Source organism: Sarcophilus harrisii, chromosome 1, assembly GCF_902635505.1.
Source record: "Sarcophilus harrisii chromosome 1, mSarHar1.11, whole genome shotgun sequence".
Lineage (NCBI taxonomy): Eukaryota > Metazoa > Chordata > Mammalia > Dasyuromorphia > Dasyuridae > Sarcophilus > Sarcophilus harrisii.
The window spans coordinates 164,344,301-164,365,263 of NC_045426.1; the positions used below are offsets into that span (position 1 = coordinate 164,344,301).

Consider the following 20,963-nt stretch of genomic DNA (forward strand, 5'->3'; position numbering starts at 1 on the left):
GTACATCTCAGAGGCAACAGTTGAAACTGCTTTCCTGACTCTAAAGGAGTCTGCTGTTCAGATTTAGGTCATATTATTTTGTAGTAGGATACGACTCCCAAGCAAACTCTCAGTTTGGACCAGAGTCTCATGAAGTGTCAATGATAACTTTCTGGGAAATTAACCTTTAGGGCTGATATTTTCCAAGTGTACTTTCAACTACAAGGAGAAACAGTTATTTTCTTTTTTTTTTCTTTTTTTTTTATTTAATAGCCTTTTATTTACAGTATATATACATGGGTAACTTTACAGCATTAACAATTGCCAAACCTCTTGTTCCAATTTTTCACCTCTTACCTCCCCACCCCCTCCCCTAGATATTTTCTTAAACCAACTTTCTTTAAATGTTATTTTTGGTTGATGTGTGAGCAGAACAAACAAACAGACTGATTTGTTTACGTATGTATTTCATGAACTAGGAAATATTTTCTTCTGGCAGATAGTTTAACTTTTTAATAAAAATTGTTTTATCTTGAACTTAATAAATAGTACTAAGTAGAATAAACATTCTACATGTGTTAGAACAGAAAAAGAAGACTGAATTGTGTAGCCATGAATCTGTAGCATGTACAATTTGCTTCACTCTCCACCTATATAAGCCATTCAACTTGTTATATTTTCAGAACTGTTTTGTTTGACTGTGGGTCCTCCTGAACTTCCTTCTTTTCTTTTCTGTGAACGTAAAAGAATATTTTCAATGACTCTCCTTTCTTAATTTTTTTCCATTTTGGCAAGCCTAATGCTATTCTCCCAAACTGTCTCTCAAATCCTTCCAACTAACTTTACTTTAAAAGAAAAAAGATTTAATATTTTTATTAAATATAGATAATCTTAAGTGACCACACTGGTCACATCTGGAAAGATGTCTCATTATGCATCTTAAGTTTAATTAAGCTATAAGATAGTTTAATTCTAATGAGAAAACTGGGGAACCACAACTGGGCCCAAGGGGACTGAGATATTGCAAATATTCTCTTCACTAACTGACTGCTCTGGATCAGGTATAGTATACAAAAAAAATGCATATTATCTTTTGATGAAACACAAATTCATTAACTTAATTGATAACTGCCGTAAGATACAGCAGTTTACAGGACCGCTTATTGGGTATATAACACTGTCTCCCACAAAGTTCATGTCTTCCGGCAAGCCAGGCCAAGAGCTTGAACTCTTTCTCTGATTTCTTCCATGAAGTTTCCATGTCTACCAGCCAGCTCCACTCATAATCTCTAGTTATTTCAAATTTACAAGATTATTTCCAACCCTGGACATGTCCATTTTGAGAAAAATGTTCTATTATTAGAAAAGGAAAAATGAAGAGGAAAGGAGTGCAAGGGACCAGGTACAAACCCCACCCAGAAGAAAATGCTCAACATGATAGCAGGGCAGGGGGGGAAGTGCACATCCATTCTCCCCCATCTCTCATAAGGGTAGAGAAAGAGTAAATGGCTTGCCAAATGAGAAAGTTGAAGCAAGAGAGTGAGTTGGAAGCTGCCTTTTTTTTTTTTTTTTTTTAAATGTGAAGTTAGATATTAGTTCCTCTGGCTTAGCAGCCAATGAGGGGCTTGCTTTCCGTGCTAAGTTTTTAACCATCTAGAAGCAGCCAAATGGCTGGACTAGTACAGGCCATTGACCAGGACAGGAAGGATAACTTCCAATGTGTACTCCATGATATGGATCCTATTAGACTATGATCAAGTGACCAATGAAAATGTGCATTTGAAAAAAAAAAAAAAACCAGAAAAAGTTTTGGGTTTTTTCCCCCAAGGCAATTGGAGCTAAGTGACTTGCCCAGGATCACACAACTAGGAAGAGTTAAGTGAATGAGACCAGATTTGAACTCAGGTTGTCCTGACTTCAGGGCTCTATCCACTGCACCATCTAGTTGTCCCAAAAAGTTTTCTTTTAAAAACAATCACTGTATTCAGCTAAGAAATTGATATGCAAACCAAGAAAGGAAGCCTTTGTCAGATTTTTTTTTTTCTGGTGGTTTTGACCTGAAACTTTGGGCTGTGTGATTAGAAATATGCCTTTTTATATTCAATAGTTATGTGCTTGCACCAATGTGTGAAATTTTCTGTAAATAGAGTTAAATTTTTCACTGACCTGTAATTTCAAATATGATATCTTAATTTCCCATTATTCTTCAATAGTCAGAGGCTGCCAACACTCTCCATGTTCTCAAAAATCAAGACTCTTTAAAGAAACACTTTAATATGCCCAAAGACTTTGCTCTTTGTTCATTTAATCATTTATTTCAAATGGTCATTTATTTTAAAGGATCTAATTATTTATTTCACATACACAGCTATTCAGATTAGCAAAAAGTTAATCCCTTTTTTTCTCTCAGTACATATGAAATAAATATTTGTACCAACTTGAAATTTCAACATTTTTTTTTTCTGATTCTAGTCATTGTGTTCTTTCTTCTTTTTCTTAATAGGCCAGATTTTAACTCTTGGGTTTCATTCTTAACATCAGTTTTTTAAATATAATTTCTAATGATAATTCAAAAGAAGGGGGAAAAACTCACTATAAATTTAGCTAGATTGTAATTTCTTCCAAATAGATCCCAAACACATTTTACAAGTTTATTAGTGTAAGTTAAATGAAATTCCAAACAATAAAAAAGAACACAGTGACACATTACATTCCAAACACAGATAATACACAAATACTTTTGTTAATCCAGGTCAGCTTAATATTATTTATAGAATGAATAGAACATGATACATACAGTAAAACTTCATTAATTTGGAAGAGCTTGGAGTAAAGTCACTCGAACTTGGCACCAAAATATTGTAAGAATATAAAAATACATAGCTTTGCTATTTTAAAATGTGGGTCTGAGATATTACTTAACTTCATCCCTGCTTAAATGATTTTATCTGAAAGATTTGTTTCAAACATATCAATTCCCTCAGTAGTAAGTCTTTGCTTTTATTGTAATTCTTTTATTAATATATTAATGGTTACTTATGAAGTATTTGACATAGTTTGTTCTTTTAAAGAGGTCAAAATTCCCCTGCTAGCCTTGATGAGAGAGTTTATTTGATTATTAGATCCTATTCCCCCTCCCCCTCACAGATATAAGATAAATTTCAACTTGGTTTCCAAATTAGCAAGATCTAAACAATTGAACATATTCTGTACTTTATAATGATTATAGTGATTTTTTAAAAAAATTGTTTTTATGAAATTCTTTAAAAATCACTATCTGCTTAGGTTATCCAAATGGTTTTTTTTAAAAGAAAAACCACATCAGTGATATCAAAAGTAGGAGTTCATAAGTATCATAATAAGTATCATCATAAGTATCATAAAGATATAAGTGGAAAAGAAAACATTATATACAGAATTAATAGATGGAAAGCACAAAGAAATACTCCAATTTCATAGACATTAAATTCCATGAACTTTTCTTATGTAACCATTCCAAGGTTCTCAACTTATTATTCAGAAGGAGCCGATTTAAGATAATTCTTTCAATAAAACATTCACAAGTAGATAGTGTCCAAATTAATTCAGGTTGAAGGAGCTATTTTCAAAAGTATATATCTGTGGGTTTTACTCTCTTTTCATCTTAACACCATCAGAAATAACACAAATTGTCAAGATGTTTTCCAAGACTGCCTTTACATACATCTTACAAAACCATATGTGAGTCACATCTTGCTAAATACATTTCTAAATGTGATAACATGTCGTAGGAAAATGAAACTTATGTGATAAGCATTGTAAAGGAGCTGTCCTTTTCATGCTCCTAGGGCATATGGTCTGCAAATGGAGATACATCATTCAGAAAGAAGTCTTCTAGTACCCTGTATTCTTGTTTACACATCTGGTCCTAATAAATCAGATGGATTACAGAGTAATAAAAGTCCTGCCTGTTGTTTCAGTGGTGATGGCTGCTGTATCTGGCATCTTATACCATGAGGGTTCCTGATCTTCCGTATCTGACAAACCTCAGAAACTTTGTTCACTACCTCCAGTTTTCTATTACAATGCTGATCTGAGGTGATAAGGACCATTCTCAGAAACATTTAATCACTCCTTATAAACCCAGTGCAAATTTTTTTTTTGAGGGGGGGGGGTTCAGATGAGTGATATAGAATCCAGAGAGATTCAGGGGAACTGAAAAATTAAATAACTTACTCCAAAGTCATCCAGTTAGAATATATTAAAGACAGGACTCAACCTCTAGACTTACTATTTGGTCCAAGACCGACCCTTTATTCATTACAACAGCCTACTTCTAAGTGCAAATTTACAATTTTAAATTCATAATTGTACAAACACTTCTTAACTGCCCCATGAACACTATAACATGATTTCATCCTGGATCTATGTGTGACTTCCTTATTCTGCTATCAGCTTTGCTTACAAACACAGTTTTTGATCTGTTGATGACAAAAAAAAGCAGTTTTTAGGACTGCTAAAAAGGTAGTCTTTTCATCATTTCAAGATTTCACATTTAAATTTTCTCTTAAAAATTTAAGGTCCAGATTCTGTTATTATACTTTAACCACCTATTAGTCCCATAATGATTCAAAGGTTGTCTACCATCATTTGAAAAGCTTTAATCAAAAAGATTCTCAAATTATGCTCATCCATGAAAACTTCACAAGTCTGTCATCCCTCTAAAGTTGCTGCAATTAAAGAAATGGCTGATTTGCTAGTTAGCCAGTATGAGTTGGTCAAGATTACCTTATCCAAAAAGACTAATAAAAACCAGCTTACATACATACTTTTCAGTCATAGAAGATATTTTTCCATAATATGATCACATAGCTAAAAGGGACCTCAGCTGTCATTTGGTCCAAATCAAAAAAAAAAAAAAAAAGAGGGGAAACAATTTTCAAGGTGCCTATCATACAACGTATTTCAAATGTGTCATAGTTAGCCTCTTTGTAACATTCAACTTCATAATAATGTTCACAAATGCACTCCTTCAATAACACTATCATTAATACTTTTGTTATCTGTAGAAAATTGCTGTTATCAAACATCTATGCTCAATGTCTGTAGTTAAGAAGGATGCATCATAAATTATCTTTTAGCTAGTGAGATTAATACTTTTTGACAGGTACTAAATAGAATCTCAAACCTATTAGCTGATTATTTTTAAAATACAACTGTAAAATTAATCACTTGCTAAGTTAATAATTTTTTGTATATGCTGTTGCTCATGTTAGTAGAACAAGTATCCATTTTACTAGCTCTAGTCATCAATTGACCACTGCTGTTGAAACTGCTTGGATCAGAACTTTCTGTACAGCATAAGAGACTTTGGAGATATCTCTGGCAATCAGAAGAAGCATAATAATAAATCAAGGGATCAATGCAACAACTTATGCTGCTGACACATACACAGAGAAGGTAGATAAAGTAAATTTTCTCGGTTGTACTGCTATAAATAAGTGATGAATAATGGATGATCAGAAAGACATTTGTGGGTCCAAAGCAAATGATGAAGATACAGAACACAGCTGCAGACAAGAGTAAGGCTCGAGTCTTTTTGCTCTGATTGGCAATAGAAGAAGAGCTAAGACACCGGATAATGGACACGTAACAGATTGTGGAAATGACCAATGGTACACAAAAGAAAACTGAAGAGAAAGCTAGGAAATAATGAACAAAATACCCTTCAAGTAGATCTTGGTTTAAGACATCATGGCAGGTGGTTATATTTAGCCCAGGGATCTCTTTGGTTTGTTCTTTGATAACAAGGGGTACAATACCACCAATGGCAATACTCCATATGGCCAGACAAATGAATGAAGCCCGCCCCAATGTGCGCCAGGAAAGAGATTCGATTGGATAGACCACAGCCAGGAAACGGTCCACACTTATGGCTGTCATCAGCATTATTGAAGCATACATGTTACAGTAGAAAGCAGCAGTGACAAAGCGACACATTCCAGACCCAAATGCCCAGTCACTTCCAGAAAAGTAGTAAGCTATTTTAAAGGGCAGCACACTCGCAAACAGAATGTCTGCAGTAGCCAGATGTAGCATGTATACTACAGCGGGTTTCTTGATCTTCATTTTCACAAGGAACACAATGATTGCAATGATATTTAAAGGCAGACTTATCACAAATACCACAGAATAAACTGAAGGAACAAAAAGGGTCAACCAGGGGCCAGTCAGATATCCAGAAGCATCTTCAGAGAGAGGTTTGGGTTGTTGCTTTTGCATTCGATTTGTCTTATTGATGGAGACTGATATGTTTTCAGGAATGGTTTCTGGATCATCCTCCTCATATAGAAATGGTTCAAAATCATTAGGGATATTCTTGAATAGAAATGTCCTTGGGCCCAGAGTACCATTATTTTCCTCAGAACCTGAAAAAAAGGGGAGGGAAGAAAAGATACATATTAGAAATTAGAGGAGAAGGTATGAAAAGTTCACTTTTGTTTATTTCTGATAGCTCATGGAGTATAAGTTTTAATTACTAAAGAGAAAATATGGTACAATGTAAAGAGTTCAGGATTTGGAATCCTTGCTCTGTTACTCACAACCCATGTGATCTTGAACAGATGGTTGTTTGGGCTCTTAACCAAGTTAAGTACTATGATCCTATGGCAGTAGGTAATTTAGTGAATAGTGTGCCAGTCCTTGAATCAGGAAGATTCATCCCCTTGAGTTAAAATCCAGCCTCAAACACTTACTAGTTGTGTAACCCTGGTCAAGTCATTTAACCATGCCTTAGTTTCTTCATCTGTAAAATGAGCTAGAGAAGGAAATGGCAAACTAATCCAGTATTTTTTTTTTTGCCAAAATAACCCCAAATAGAGTCATGAAGAGTTGTTCATAACTTGAATGAATGAACAATAACACAATAAAAATAACTTCAGTATGATAATGAAATGTGATTTGGTGGTATATGAATCAAAAGTATACATCAGATAATGAACTAGTTCTAAAAACCACACGCAACAAAAGTGAGCAAAAAGTTTCTTTTCCTGAAAGTCAGATGTGAACACACCCTTAAAATTATCTCTGTGAAAGAAACAATTCAGCAGAATCTGTCCTTTTGGGGCCCTGTGTTGTAAAGGCCTGGGAAAGTAGGGCAGATAATATGAAGGAAAAAGTTAACAACTAAGGCTGCCCACAGAACACTTTCTTTTAAATGGTCACTAAAGTTCTATTGACATAGATAACAATACCATATTATGGTTATAAAGTTCTCTTTAAAATTGTTTTCTCCTTCCTTCAAAGGCTTTCACAAATGATTTCATTAAAAATTTTCTCATCCTTAGTTTCTCATCTATAAAAATAGGTGAATGGTAATTAAGCCCAAGATCTGTGATAATATCATTATTCTATGATTCTGCTGTCCTCAAAACTATCTTGTCAAATAGGTGAAACTGATTTCATTGCCTTCATGGATTCAATTATCATCTTCATATTTATGATTTCCAGATCTACTAATCTAGTCCCGACTTCCAATTTCACATTTCCAACTGGCTATTGGATATTTCAAACTGGATGTCCCATAGACTTCTTAAACTCAAACATGTCTGAAACTGAACTCATGATCTTCCCCTCTTCTGCAAGCTCTACCTTCTTCTTAATTTTCCTGGTTTGTTTGAGGGTATCACCACTCTCCTAGTCATGAAGGATGATAACCTAGGTATAATCACTGATTCCTACTCTTGCTTATCTCTTCCTCCCATAAGCAAATCAGTTGCCAGGTCCTGTTGTTTCTGTCTTCACAACACATACTCCCTTCTCTTGTTGGACACAGCCACTACATTGATCCATTCACCTCATCCCTGGACTATTACAATAGCTGGGTAGTTGGTCTTCCTGTCACACTCTAGTCCATCTTCCACTAAGGTCTCAGATTGCTATTCCTAAAGCACAGAATTCGTCGTGTTAACCCCTTATTGCATCAACTCCAGCAGCTTCCTTTACTCACAGTATCAAATAAACAATCCTCTGACATTCAAATCCCTTGATAACCTGATTCTGTCCTGCCTTTTTAACTTTCTTTATACCTTATACCTTTACACCCTTATGCCCTTATCCATTCTTCAGTCCAACAAAACTGGTCTCTGTTGTTTCTTATGTCACACCAGACACTCCATTTTCTGATTCTGGCCATTTTCACTTACTTCCCCTCTTCTTAGAGGAATTATCTCTTTCTTCATCTCTATCTTCTGACCTCCTAGGTTTCTTTCAAGGCTCAACTAAAAATCTCACCTTCTAAGTGAAGTCTTTCTTAATACCTCTTAATGTCCGTGTCTTCCCTCTCTTGATTAACTGCAATTCATCCTGTATATATTTTGTTTCTACAAAGTTGATTGCATGTGTTCTCCTCCATTAGACTGTGAGCTTCTTGAGAGCAGGAACTGTCTTTTACCCTTATTTGTATGCACGGCATTTAGCATATTACCTAGCACATAGCAGAAGCTCAATAAACACTCAATGACTGATTTACATAATTTTTGAGGTGAAAAACCTAACACAGGAAGGCTATTATCTCCCTAAAATTTTACATCTAGTTATAAAGAGTCATAGGTACAAATCAGATATCCTAAATAACAGACTAATATCCTTTCAATTACCTAAATAAATCCCTTATTTTGCTTTATTTGTCCATTTTGAAAATATGAGATGACCCTCTTACTGAACTAAGGGGTGAGTTCAACACCACAGCCCCTGTAATATGCCTACCACAGTCTCCTCCAAGATCACCCAAAGGCATCCAAGCCTCCTTTCCCAGCAGTACTTCTGGCTTTCATGAGTGGCTGCAGGATCATAGAATGGACCTTAGAGGTCATGTATTCCTGAGATCCTTATTTCTTTTGGTGCCATGGACCCTTTTGGAAGTTTCATGAAGCCTACAGGTTGTTGCCTATATTCCAAACTAAAAGAAATAAAACATTTCAGCTGGGAATTAGTAAAAATGAAGTTGTAATTTTTTTTCTCATCCAAGGTCAAATAGCCCTTAAAATTAATCTATATATTCTTTCCATTTATTCCAATTAAGAATTACTCTTAATCAAGTGCAAACCCTTTTCTTTACAGACAAGAAGACTGAGAATATGAGAGGAAAGGCAAATTTTCCAGGACCATATAACTATTATTCTCAAGACTGCAAAGCCCTGTTGAGTGAAATGCTGGGATTCAAGCTCTGTTTTTCTGATTCCAATACACCAAACTGCAGGATTACTATGAAAATCAGCATAGAACAGATTCTTCTAATAGTATTCTAACTGCCTTAGAAAAATAAACTATTAACATAAACCATATTATATAACTACCATTCCTCAATGATTTGTTTTGTATACTTGACACAGACAGAAGCTGGAGTTAAGATCAACAGACTATCTCAGGTTCACTGATGGTAAATAAATCTTTTACTGTACAATTCCTTCATGTTACAAGGGGAATCTAGGTGTCCAGTGGCTAGAGTGCCATGCCCGAAATTAGGAAGACCCAAATTCAAATCTAGTCTCCTCTATTTTCTAGTTGGATAAGTCACTTCACCTTGTTTGCCTCAGTTTCCTCTTCTGTAAAATAAGCAGGAGAAGGAAATGTCAAACTACTCAGTATCTTTGCCAGGAAAGCCTCAAATGGGTTTATGAAGGATCAGACACAACTGAAAAATGATTAAACAACAAACTCCTTCATACTATAGCAAAATACCCATTTAAAATGAGAGATTTTAAGATTTTTCATCTTGCTGGATCATGAAGTGGTCACATTATTTCTAATGTTGATATTATTCAGATAAGTTCCTTCAAAGTCCTTTAATATAGTTCTGCCATTAGGGAGGTAAATCTTTAACAGTTTGACAATCTTTGGAAGAAAATAGAAAAGTACACAGTGACAGATGGAAACAGTAGAGTAAAAAAACAGATGATTAAGTACTTATCCTTTAAAATCAATCTTTCTTATAAGAAATCTCCAGAAGAGATTTTGTCAGAAGTTTTTTTGTGATTATTGTTTTTGTTTTTCTCCCAAAATAGTCTCATGCTTTGAGAATATTCTATAACTTTCAAAATACAGAGGCAGGAGATCCATTGCTGTGTTTGAGGAAGAGCCAAGAGACCATTTAGGCTAGACTGTACATTGGATAAAAGGCAACAATAGGAAATAAATCTGGAAAGGTACACTATAGCCTAAAGGGTTTTAAAGGTCAAATAAAAGATTTGTATTTGATCCTAAAGTCAAGAGAAAGCCAATGGAACTTGGGACAGTGACAGGGTCACTCTGGCCGCTATGTATAGTCTGAAGTGAAGCAAAGAAAGGCTTGAAGAAGGGAAAGCAATTCAGAGGCTATCATCTCATATAAGAGATGATGAGAACGTGAGCAGTGGCTGTGGGAGGGTAGATAGATATAAGAGATGTTGTCAAGATAGAATAGACAAGAATTGGCAACTGGTTGAAGATCTGCAATGAAAGGAGAGGGATATGGAATGATTCTGAGGTTGTAAACCTGGGTAGCTGGAAAGATGATGTTGTTCTCAACAGAAAGAAAGAAGTTTGGATAAAACTATTTGGGGAGGAGAGATAATAAGTTCTGGTTTGGACATGTTAAACCTGTGATGCTTATTTGACTTCCAGTTGGAGCTCAGGAGAAACAACCAGGGTTGTTTATATAGATTTAGAAGTCTTCTATATAGAGACAATATGATAGGTAAGATACAACTCTGATTGACTAGGCTAAGAAGGTTAAATTGGATTAGATTATATTTATTTTACTTATTTAACTTATATTTATAAATTTAAAATAAATACATTTAATTTATTTTATCCTTACGTCTAAGTAACTGTTCAGAAATGAGTGGGATTAGTCTGTAATAAGTTTGTCTGGGTGGAAAGAAAACTGTCCCTCTAATTTGTTACATGTATTGGGAATGCTGTAAGAGACATGACATTACTCATCTTTCACTTTTTACCTCTTTTCATACTGTTGACTCAATATTTTGCACATTATCAGGTGAAGTTATATCTTCACTTTATGGCCCTGATATCTATTCTTTAGTCACCATGCTGACCAAATTAGAGACCCAACCTTAAAGGATTTAATATTTTATTACTGTACTCTCTCCTTGGGACCCCACTCTCCTGGCTGGCAATTGCTCTAAGCACCCATCATATCTAGGTCTGAGCCCCCGATACACACTACAATCCCTATATTTCTCCTTGACAACTACCATGCCCCTTTAATTTCTCTCCTTTACACCTCTGACACCTGGATTAAATCAACCTTGTCACTGCTCCTGGGAAGAAGCAATCTACTCCCCTATGGCTCTGCTATTCATCCTTGTAACTTTGCAAACCACAATCTTAACCACTATTCTCTTAGATGTTTTATTCCTCTTCTTCATTAGATTGTAAGCTTTTTGAGGGCAGGAACTAACTATCTTTATTTTTTGTATTTTTATCCCCGGTGTTTAGCAAAGTGTCTGGCACAAAGTAAACACTCAATAAATGCTTTTTCATCCATTCATTCAAATTGAATGTTTCTCTTTTAATTTTTCTTAATAATTTATTTTTAATAATTTTTCAGGAAGCTAAGAGGTTTATCTTACTGCCAGAGAAAGTCAGAAAGTATTTATTAATTTGATTTTATTTATACATTGATTTATTAAGTATTTATTAAACATGCCCCTATAAGTTGAAAAGGGTGAGTTAACTTTAAGTTTCTTAGGAATAAAATTAAAATTAAACTTCCATGCCTTAAAAAAAAAAGTTATTCACTCCATTTTGTCTTATACCTTATCTACTTCCTTTTTTTACTCTGGTCACGTTTATAGTTCATGAGGATTAGTATTACATTCTGTCAGCCAAAGGTCTAAGGTTACTTAGTATTGTGAATCTCTATGTTGAAAGAGAAGGGTGAATGAAAACCAAAGCTTGCATTCCATGATGACATAATAAAATAAAAATGTCTGACTTGAGTGGTCACTAAAGTATAAGACACAAGACATATAATTTGTCTTCCTATTAGGCCTGAGAGGTTGGCCAGTTTTTGAAAGAGAAAGAATAGAAAGTGCATGTGAGACCATGCACCCATATACTATATATTCATATATAATAATCAGTACACTGTTTAAGAACAAAGCAATTTCAAAACTGCAAAATAACCATAATTAAGCCTCCTATAAACCACCAACAAATCTTGGAAAGAAAGGGTTCTGTCATAAAATGTTATTCTATATTTACTATTCTGTCATTAGCATGCACAAACATTTTATTTTCAATAACATCTTTTGCAAGAATTTATTCTTAAAAACATCTTCCTTGGGCCAGGTTTCATTGAAATTGGAATATGTACAACACAAACATAATACTATTAAAACAATTTGCTATTACACTAAGTCATTCTCTAGTTTCCAGGAAGAATTCAAAATCCTTTGATTAAATACTTGCCTAAGGTGTTGCCTTCCCTTATAGCCAAGCCCTATAAAAATCAGGAGCCATATTTTTAGTGTCTACTGACAGCCAGGAGAGAACATGTCTATACAAGCTTATACAAGGCTCCATAAACTCTTTTGTTGTCAAGCTATTCCTTAATAGATTCTAAAACAAGTTCTTAAAATTCTGACTAGAACCTCATCAGCAGAGTTACCTCTGAAAGGCTATAGGTGTTTACTGAATCAAGGTATTGCTTGATATCTTCTGTGAGAGATTATGAAATCTGTTTCTCTAGGGTTTTTTGTTGTTTTTTTTAATAGTGGAGAAGGCAACAATTTTTCTAATATAGATAGTATCTTGCCTACAAGCAGAAGGGTGGGCAGGACAATCTTTTGAGGTCCCATTTTTAAATTTATGATTCATTGACTTCATTACATCATTCTCAATTCTGGTACAATATGATTCTGTTTGGAATTATTCTCTAGGGACAAATATCCAAGCAGAAACTTTAGTTTCTAGTCACTTTTCAATGAAGGAGAACTAGTTAATTTTTGCTTCACATTTTTCTATAATTAAAACTTTTACCCAACTTTAGAAAAGGAAGAAAAAAGATGAAAAAATAAAAGACAATATCATTGCTATGCCTATCTCTCAAAGATCAAAGAAAGAAGGAAAGGACACAGATGCACAAAAATATTTATAGCAGGGTTTTTTTTGGTCCAAAAATGGAAAATAAGGAAATGTCCAGGTCCTATTGGGAAGTGGCTAAACAAATTATGATACATGAATGTAATTGAATATTATTGCAGCATAAAAAATGACAAAATGGACAGTTGTAGAAGAAATTAGAACTCCATGGACTTATAATGAGTAAAGTGAGCGGAACTAGACAAATTAATACAATCAGAACATTATGGAGAAAAAACTTTGAGAGATTTTAGGATTCTAAGCAACACAATTATAAACAAGAGGTTCAGAAGACTAAAACTAAAACACATCACTCAATCTCCCTCCAGAGTGCTATATGCCATATGCAAAATGTTCCAAATCACTAATAATTAGTGAAATACAAATTAAAGCAACTAAATATCTCACACATAGGTGAAAGAAGGCTGACAAAGTTGACCAAAAGAAAAAAAAAAAGAGTGTCAAATGAAAGTGAGTGGCTGTGGGAAAATAGGCTTAATACTAATAGAACTTAGTATTAAAGTTAGTGGAGCTATGAATGGGTATGGTTATTATGGAAAGCAATTTGAACCTATGTCTAAAAAGTTAGTAAACTATTTACCCTTTAATCCAATAATATTTTACTAAGCCTATATCCCCAAAGATGTCAAAGAAAGAAGAAAATGACCAATATATAAAAAAAAGTTTTTATACTAATGCTTATTATAGCAACAAAGAACTGAAAAACCAAAAGATAGTGCCCATCCATTGGGGGATGGTTGAACAAATAATGATATATGAATATACTGGAATATTTATTGTGCCATAAGAAATGATAAAATGGACAATTCCAATGAAACTTCAGATGACTTGTAATATAATGGAAAGTAAATTGAGCAAAAGTAGAAAAATTCCCAAGAGAATTCACACAACATCAAACAACTGGGAAAAATCTTGAAAACTCTGGTCCATGCAATGATCAACTATGATTCTAGTGGACAAATAATGAAATATGTTACCTATAGCCTGAAAGAGAGGTGATAGAGTCAGGGTGCAGAATGAGTCAAAATTTTTTGGATATGGTAAATTTGTTTTTGCCTGACAATACATATTTTTAAGGGTTTTGTATTTATTTTTTAAATGGAAGTTGAAAAGGAAAGAAAAATATTGATTATAAAAACTAAAATCTAATTTGAAATATTTTAAAACAGTCTTTGAATACAAAGTATACATTCTTCTTACAATTAATATATTCTTCCATTCTATATCCCAGAAGACACAGTTTATCTTCTTACCTATGATGGCCATTTTTCATTTGTCATAGAATCTGATATGAGAAAATATTTTATATAATTGTACCTTATGCTTGTCAGAAATTATATTAGACATATTTTCAAATGTTATTTATAAGTTATTACCATAATTCCTATAGTCTAAGCTATACATTTTTTTAAAATACAAAAGGAATTTGAACTCACATTTTAAAAGTGGTCTTTTTGAGATGATTTCAGATATCCAGGAAATGATACTGAATGAATTTCAGAAATGGCAAGGCTCTTCCACTAAATGGTCCTATTCCATTTCCTCATCATGTTAAGGAAGTCATTCTAGGGTCCAAGAGAACATAAACCTTGCCAGGTCCTACCAAACTGGAAAGGCTTCAAATACAGATCCATTTTTGTTGTCCAAGGACCAAATGAAATGGCTTTGAAGAGGACTGGTCATCACTTGATTTTTTTTCCTTAAGCTTCAATAACTAATATATCAACTTTTTTTTTTTTGAAAATGGAGACTTTCTTTGAATAGAAATTGTACTATTAGTCTCTGTTGCTTGAGAAAATATATATTGACAAAAAAGTTACTATGAATTCAGTAATTTTTAAAAGTATCCTTCTCCAATTTCTAGCATTTTTAATGTGTTGTCTTCCCCCATTAGAATGCAAATTTCCTGACAAGAACTTTGTTTTTTTACTTCTATTTGTTTCCCCAACACTTAGCATACTGTCTGACACAGTAAGCACTTAATAAATATTTGTTGACTTGACTCTTGGATGAATTAATATTTCACTAATTATAATCTATTTTTGAAAAATAGTTATACATATCTAATGAGTGGACATATGTCCTTGCAATGGCTGTCCACGGGTTGGAAGCCATTGTATTAAGAAAAAGGATGACTACAATCTGCACTTCACTAACAAAATCATGGCTCCTTTGAGTATTCAAGTAAAAGACAAGACAAATGGGGGAAGGGAGGGTTATTTTAGGACAGAGGAAGATTTTGATATTCCTAGGAAAACTGCACCACTTAGGTAAGTGTATGTTTTGCTATCTTTGTCCATTAATGAAAATAGTTTAGGAAGAAAGAGGGGGAAAAGGCAAAATAAAAATGGAAGGAACAAATAGAAAATGCTAACTTTGTAATATTGTTGACAGATCAAAACTAACTGAGCACAGGCAGAGTCCTAAACATTTTCATATCTGACGGATTTCTAAAAGTTTAAATTTATTGGGGTCCATTGTATAGAGGGGTGATTAAGGGGATGGACATAACTCTCTTGTCTAAAAATGCACTGCTCTTGACTCTGCTTCTTCATCAAGGTTTAGGAATTCAGACTAGGATTTATCTACTTTTCATCAGCAGAGAGGTAAAAGATAACCTTTCTGCATTTATTCTCTATTGCTCCTCTTCATGTACACTACAATACAGTAAAAATGGCTTCTTGCTGTTCCTTGTACATAATTCATCCTTTTGCACAGACTGACCCCCATATCTGACAGTCACTCTCTTCTCACCTCAACCTCTTAGAATCAGTAGTTTCTGTTGTTCAGTCATGTCCAACTCTTGGTGATTTCATGAACTATGCATAGCATATCAATACTGTCCATGGGATTTTCTTGGTAAATATACTGGAGAACTTTGTCATTTCTTTCTCCAGCTCATTTTACAGATGAAGAAACTGAGGCAAACAGGGTTAAGTGTCTTGCCCAGGGTCACACAGCTTGTAAGTGTCTGAGGACAGATTTGAACTCAGGAAAAACAATCTCATTGACTCCAGGCCCAGAACTCTATCTTTTATGCTATATGTAGTCACAGTAATTTAATTCAATAAACATTTATTAAATATCATCTATCTCTAGGACTTTCAGCTAAGTTGTAGGAGAGATTAAAAAAATAAGATCACAAGCACAGGGAAACGATAAATGTAAAAATAGATATAATAAATATGGGATATTATAAATTCTACAGAACTACAAACAAGGCTTTCTGTAAGAACTTAGGAGGGGAAGAGCATCTCAAAAGGTATGGGGAGCTAAGGAAGACAGTGAGCACTGTTAGGGAAGATTTCATTGATAAGCTGGCATGTCAGGTAGGCCTTGAAAGGTAAGTTAAATTTAAAAGGTGGATGGTGAGGCCATTTGAAATGTAGACATTAACGTGGGTAAAAGCATGTAGGAAATAGAAAACAGTACCTTTATAGAATAATGTAAGATAAAGGGAATAGAATGAGATGAGGCTAGAAAGGTAAACGAATTCAGATAATGAAGGTCACTGAATGCATATGGAGAAACTTAAGATTTCATTTATTAGACAAAAGGAATAGGTGCTTCATAAATGTTTATTTGTTGATTTTCGGTAGTCCCAAACAATTAGCATTTTCTTGATCAGAATTCTGTTGTAAAAAGTAAGATTTGTAATCAAACTATCAAACCAAAACTTTAGAATTTGAAGATCAGATGTCAAATATCATCTTGGGTAGCTATGTGGTACAGTGGATAGAATACCAGATCTGAAGTCAGGAGGACACATTTTCCCGAGTTCAAATCTGACCTCAGATATTTCCTAGTTGTATTATCCTGAGCAAATCACTTCACCCTTTTTGCCTCCGTTTTCTCATCTATAAAATGATGGAGAAGGAAATGGAAAATCAATCTTTGTCTATGAAAATTCCAAATGGGGTCACAAAGAGGCAGACATGACTGAAAAACAACTAAATATCATCTACCTCAGCTTTTCACCCAATTTTATGAATTCCCTTTCTTCCCCCAACAACATAACTGATCAAAGTCATACATACAAATTTGACATTTCCTCTTAATGAGATTCTATCCTCAGGGTTATGAACTACAACTCTAATCGTTACACCCAATTGCATTGGGTGAAAAAATGCCTCCCTATAAATTATAGGAAGTAGTTTTTGTTCTAGTTTCTGGAAGCTAGCAAAATGTACTCAGCTCTTTTTCTGTCTTAACACTTTAATTCAGCAATCATCTTGACACCTCTATGAATTCTTTCTCTTTTGAGACAAATATCATTCTACTATTTGTCATCTGCCATGTTCTTCAATCAAAAGGTTGCTTTAACATTTGGGGTCACATTTTTACTTTATATTAAGCTTTTTTATTAAAGTAATTCCCTATCTTCTTCACTTGAATTTCTGTTGACCAGTTGTCCATCATCCTATTATTGTGAAATTGATGTTTTTAACTTGAATGTCAAGCTTTGCATGAAATCATATTAAGCTTTCATTTTATTCTTTTCAGTCCTTACTTCTAGCCTATCAAAAAGAATTCTTGATTCTACCAATCAAAATATTAGCACTCTATCTCTTCAGACTCTATTTCATTGGCTAAATTCAGTAGCATGCCTTCTATATTTTCACTCAAGTCACCAGTTAAAGTGGCAAGCTAAGACAAAATCCAATGGTCAGCTATTCACAGCCTATCAAGTTAATATTCCATTAATAAACATTCTTTCAGTATGGAAGTTTCAGTGGCTATAAGTTTATTTACTTATGTTACCATACAATCTTCCTCATAAGGATAATATTAAATTCTGTGTCAAATGACTTGCTGAAATCAAAATATAGTATTCAGTGATATTGTCCTGTTCAACACAGTTTGATAATCCTATCAAAAAAGGGAAATTGGTTTGGTATGATTTGGTCTTGATGAATTCATGCTGATTTCTATAATCCTCATTTTCTTTTTAGAGCTTGCACTTTGTTTAATAAACCTATTCTATAAATTTTAGAATAGTCTGGGAGTTGCCATCTATCACAATTATTTAAAAAAATTAGGATGCAACTTTTGGTATCTTTTAGATAATTCTGTTCAATTGTTCTGTTCAATATGTCTTTAATGTTTGTCTATAGCCACCCATGCTGTGATTCTTAATAATGTATGTAGCCAGGTGATAGGGAGCTTACAAGACCAGGCACACATAAACAACCTTTAATATGCTAAACACAAAATTACTTTATACTGTTTTATGGCAGTGTGGTTTGTGTGTGAGGGAGGATTTCTTTTTTAAGTCTTAGGTGTGAAAATATTAGGCCCCTGGATGATATAATTAACTTTACTATAAATTTCTCTTCAAACAAATCATATAGAGGAAAAACTTCCTCTGTTACATTTTAACTTCTATATGTCTATATTATCGTGAACAATTCTTACTGTCTTTTGATCCTGTAAGCATTCTCTCTGAATGGAAAAAAAAATAGCAATTTTATTTCATAGTTTCAATCTAAAGTATTATGAACTTAAAGTATTGTGTAATTACATTCCTAGGGACAACCTCTAAAGCCGAAAAAACATTTATAAAAGTGAAAAGATTAAGAACTGGCTCCAAGTGCCCCACCTGGCAAAGTAGCCAACTGCCTGAAAACAATTTGTGGATGAGAGAACTATTCTCAGGTAAAACAAGTGAAGGAAGTAAAACAACTGCCTACAGGAAATGGTGAAGAAATTCTGAGACTATTGATGGGGGAGTATGAGAGAAGCCAATTTTGTAGAATAAATATTTCTCTCCTGTTTAAGGAAAGCCATTTCTAATGATTAGAATAGAAACAAACTCTGTGCTTGACATTCCTTTCGAGCAATGACTGTCTCATTTTTGTCTTAATATATAAAGTCTATTGCATAGTTCAATGTCCAATGCCAGGTTTTTGGAGGATCAAGGGACAAATTCGCAACCTAATTGTGTTTAAGACAAGTTTTCTGTCTTTACCTCATAAGGGAAAGCTTTAAACAACAACAAAACTAGTCAGAAGACTTAATTCAGACTAATGAGCTCATTTGGTAGGCAGCTCAGTCTTAGATGATTGAGTGCTGGATTTGGGAGTCAGAAAGAACAAAATTCAAATTCTACCTAGGTCACACTTAGCTGTGTGTACATGGGCAAATTATTTAACTACTCTGAGCCTCAGTTTCCTTAATTGTAAAATAACTCTTCCCTGGCCTTATTGTGAAACTGAGATACATCATACATACATACATACATCATACATACATACAAAGAGATTTGGTAACCTTAAAACCTAAATATCAGAATTGTAAAGCAGCTTGCGACACTCCTTAAGTGTAATTTGGGGACTAAAGGCATAATGCCAAAGCAATGTACAAGGGAGAGGTGCCATCTTAACCCACCCCAGGAAACCGGGATCTGTGCCCCAAATTCCACATCAGCTCCAATACCATCTGCTTCTCTCCCGAATACAAAGGACACCTGCTCATTCATCACCCCCGGGGCCCACAGCAAATCTCAGAGCAGATGCAGAGTTCTCCCTGAAACTTTTTGGGCGAAGGGCGGGGTTCAGGGGACTTGAGCAGGCACAGCGCGAGTCCAGTCTTGCCCCTTTATTAAAGTCCAGGTGTGAATTGCCCTCCTCCATCCTGGGTTCCTCCTACCCCTTTGACCGTCCATTCCTGCCCACTGAAGTCTGATATGCAAGAGGGAAGACTAGACTTGGGGTGCTCTTACCTAGAGGATGCGGTGGGGTTCGGGCGCACAACAGGGAGTGAAATAAGCTGAATCCCAAGCAGGCGAGCAGGAGGAGACGCAGCCCCATTGTCCACAGCGGAACCCCCCTCTCCTGCCCCTCTCCCTCGCTGCTGCCGCCGCTGCTTTGTCCGCCGGTGGTGCGACCCTCTTTCTTTCCTGGTAGCTCAGGAAGGAGAGGAGGAAGACTCGGTGATCCACTCTGGGTCAGTCTCAGAAGGAAGGCTGGGAGAGGGCAGGAGCTCAGGGGGCTTCTTAGCCTAACAAACCCCTCGGGCCTGCTTTGTGTCAGCTCCCGCTTCCCCTGTGGTGCTCTGACAGGATGTTGGTCTGTGGATCAGACTCGAGGGTCTGTCTCTAGGACGCACCCCCCACCCCCACGCAGCTTGGGCGGACCCTGGGGAGAGGGTGATCGAGCAGCGCTGCTCTCTGGCCTCAGTGGTGCTGCGTGGATCGGTGGTGGTGGGACCACGCGGGGAGCCGTCTGGCTTTCATAGTCCCGGGAGACCCCAGGCTGCTGCACACTCCTCCGTTATTTTCATTTCCTTCCTTCACTGCCCACTGGCTCCCCCTGGGCGGTTTCTACAGGCTCTGATGCGAAAGGAATCTACGTCCTTGCTGCCCCTCTCTGTTCCCCTTTCCCGCCCCCCATTTGCTGCTGCTGCTGCTGGTGGTCCGAGCCCCGCAGTTGGAAGGTCAAATCTCCTATCGGCCCTCCTCCTTCCTGCCCCTAGGAGGCCCTCTGCCCCAGACTCCAGGATTCAGCCAGCTGCAGTGGTCAGGAAAAATCCACAGGACCTTTCTGTCCCGCCCTCTGCTTGGAACTTTGTTTTCAGGGGCCCAGCTTCTATGTACCTAGTGATCCTGAGGCTCTGCTTGGTAAGGCAACGAAGTAAAAAAAAAAAAAAAAACATTTTAAAACATGTATTTCTGGACACGAGGTCCATGACATCCACCCATGATCCTTAGTGACAAATTGTAGGGGCAAAAGAAGCAAGACTCAGTTGGTAAAGTTTTAATTTTTTTTAAACCAAAAAGATAAGGCAGAAAAACAATATACTTTAGAGTAAGGAAAAGGTTTGGATTAAAAGGAGCCCTT

At 35.5% G+C, this 20,963-nt stretch overlaps 1 protein-coding gene across 1 annotated transcript; it reads right to left on the bottom strand.

The window, feature by feature from the left end:
* Positions 1-2,275: 2,275 nt before the first annotated feature.
* On the bottom strand, positions 2,276-20,641 carry F2R (coagulation factor II thrombin receptor). The gene is made up of 2 exons (XM_012541090.3): positions 19,847-20,641; positions 2,276-6,386 (listed from the first exon to the last, which is right to left on the bottom strand). Exons 1-2 carry the CDS (start codon positions 19,932-19,934, stop codon positions 5,194-5,196), a joined length of 1,281 nt encoding a protein of 426 aa, XP_012396544.1. The 5' UTR covers positions 19,935-20,641; the 3' UTR covers positions 2,276-5,193.
* Between the last annotated feature and the right edge of the window lie 322 nt (positions 20,642-20,963).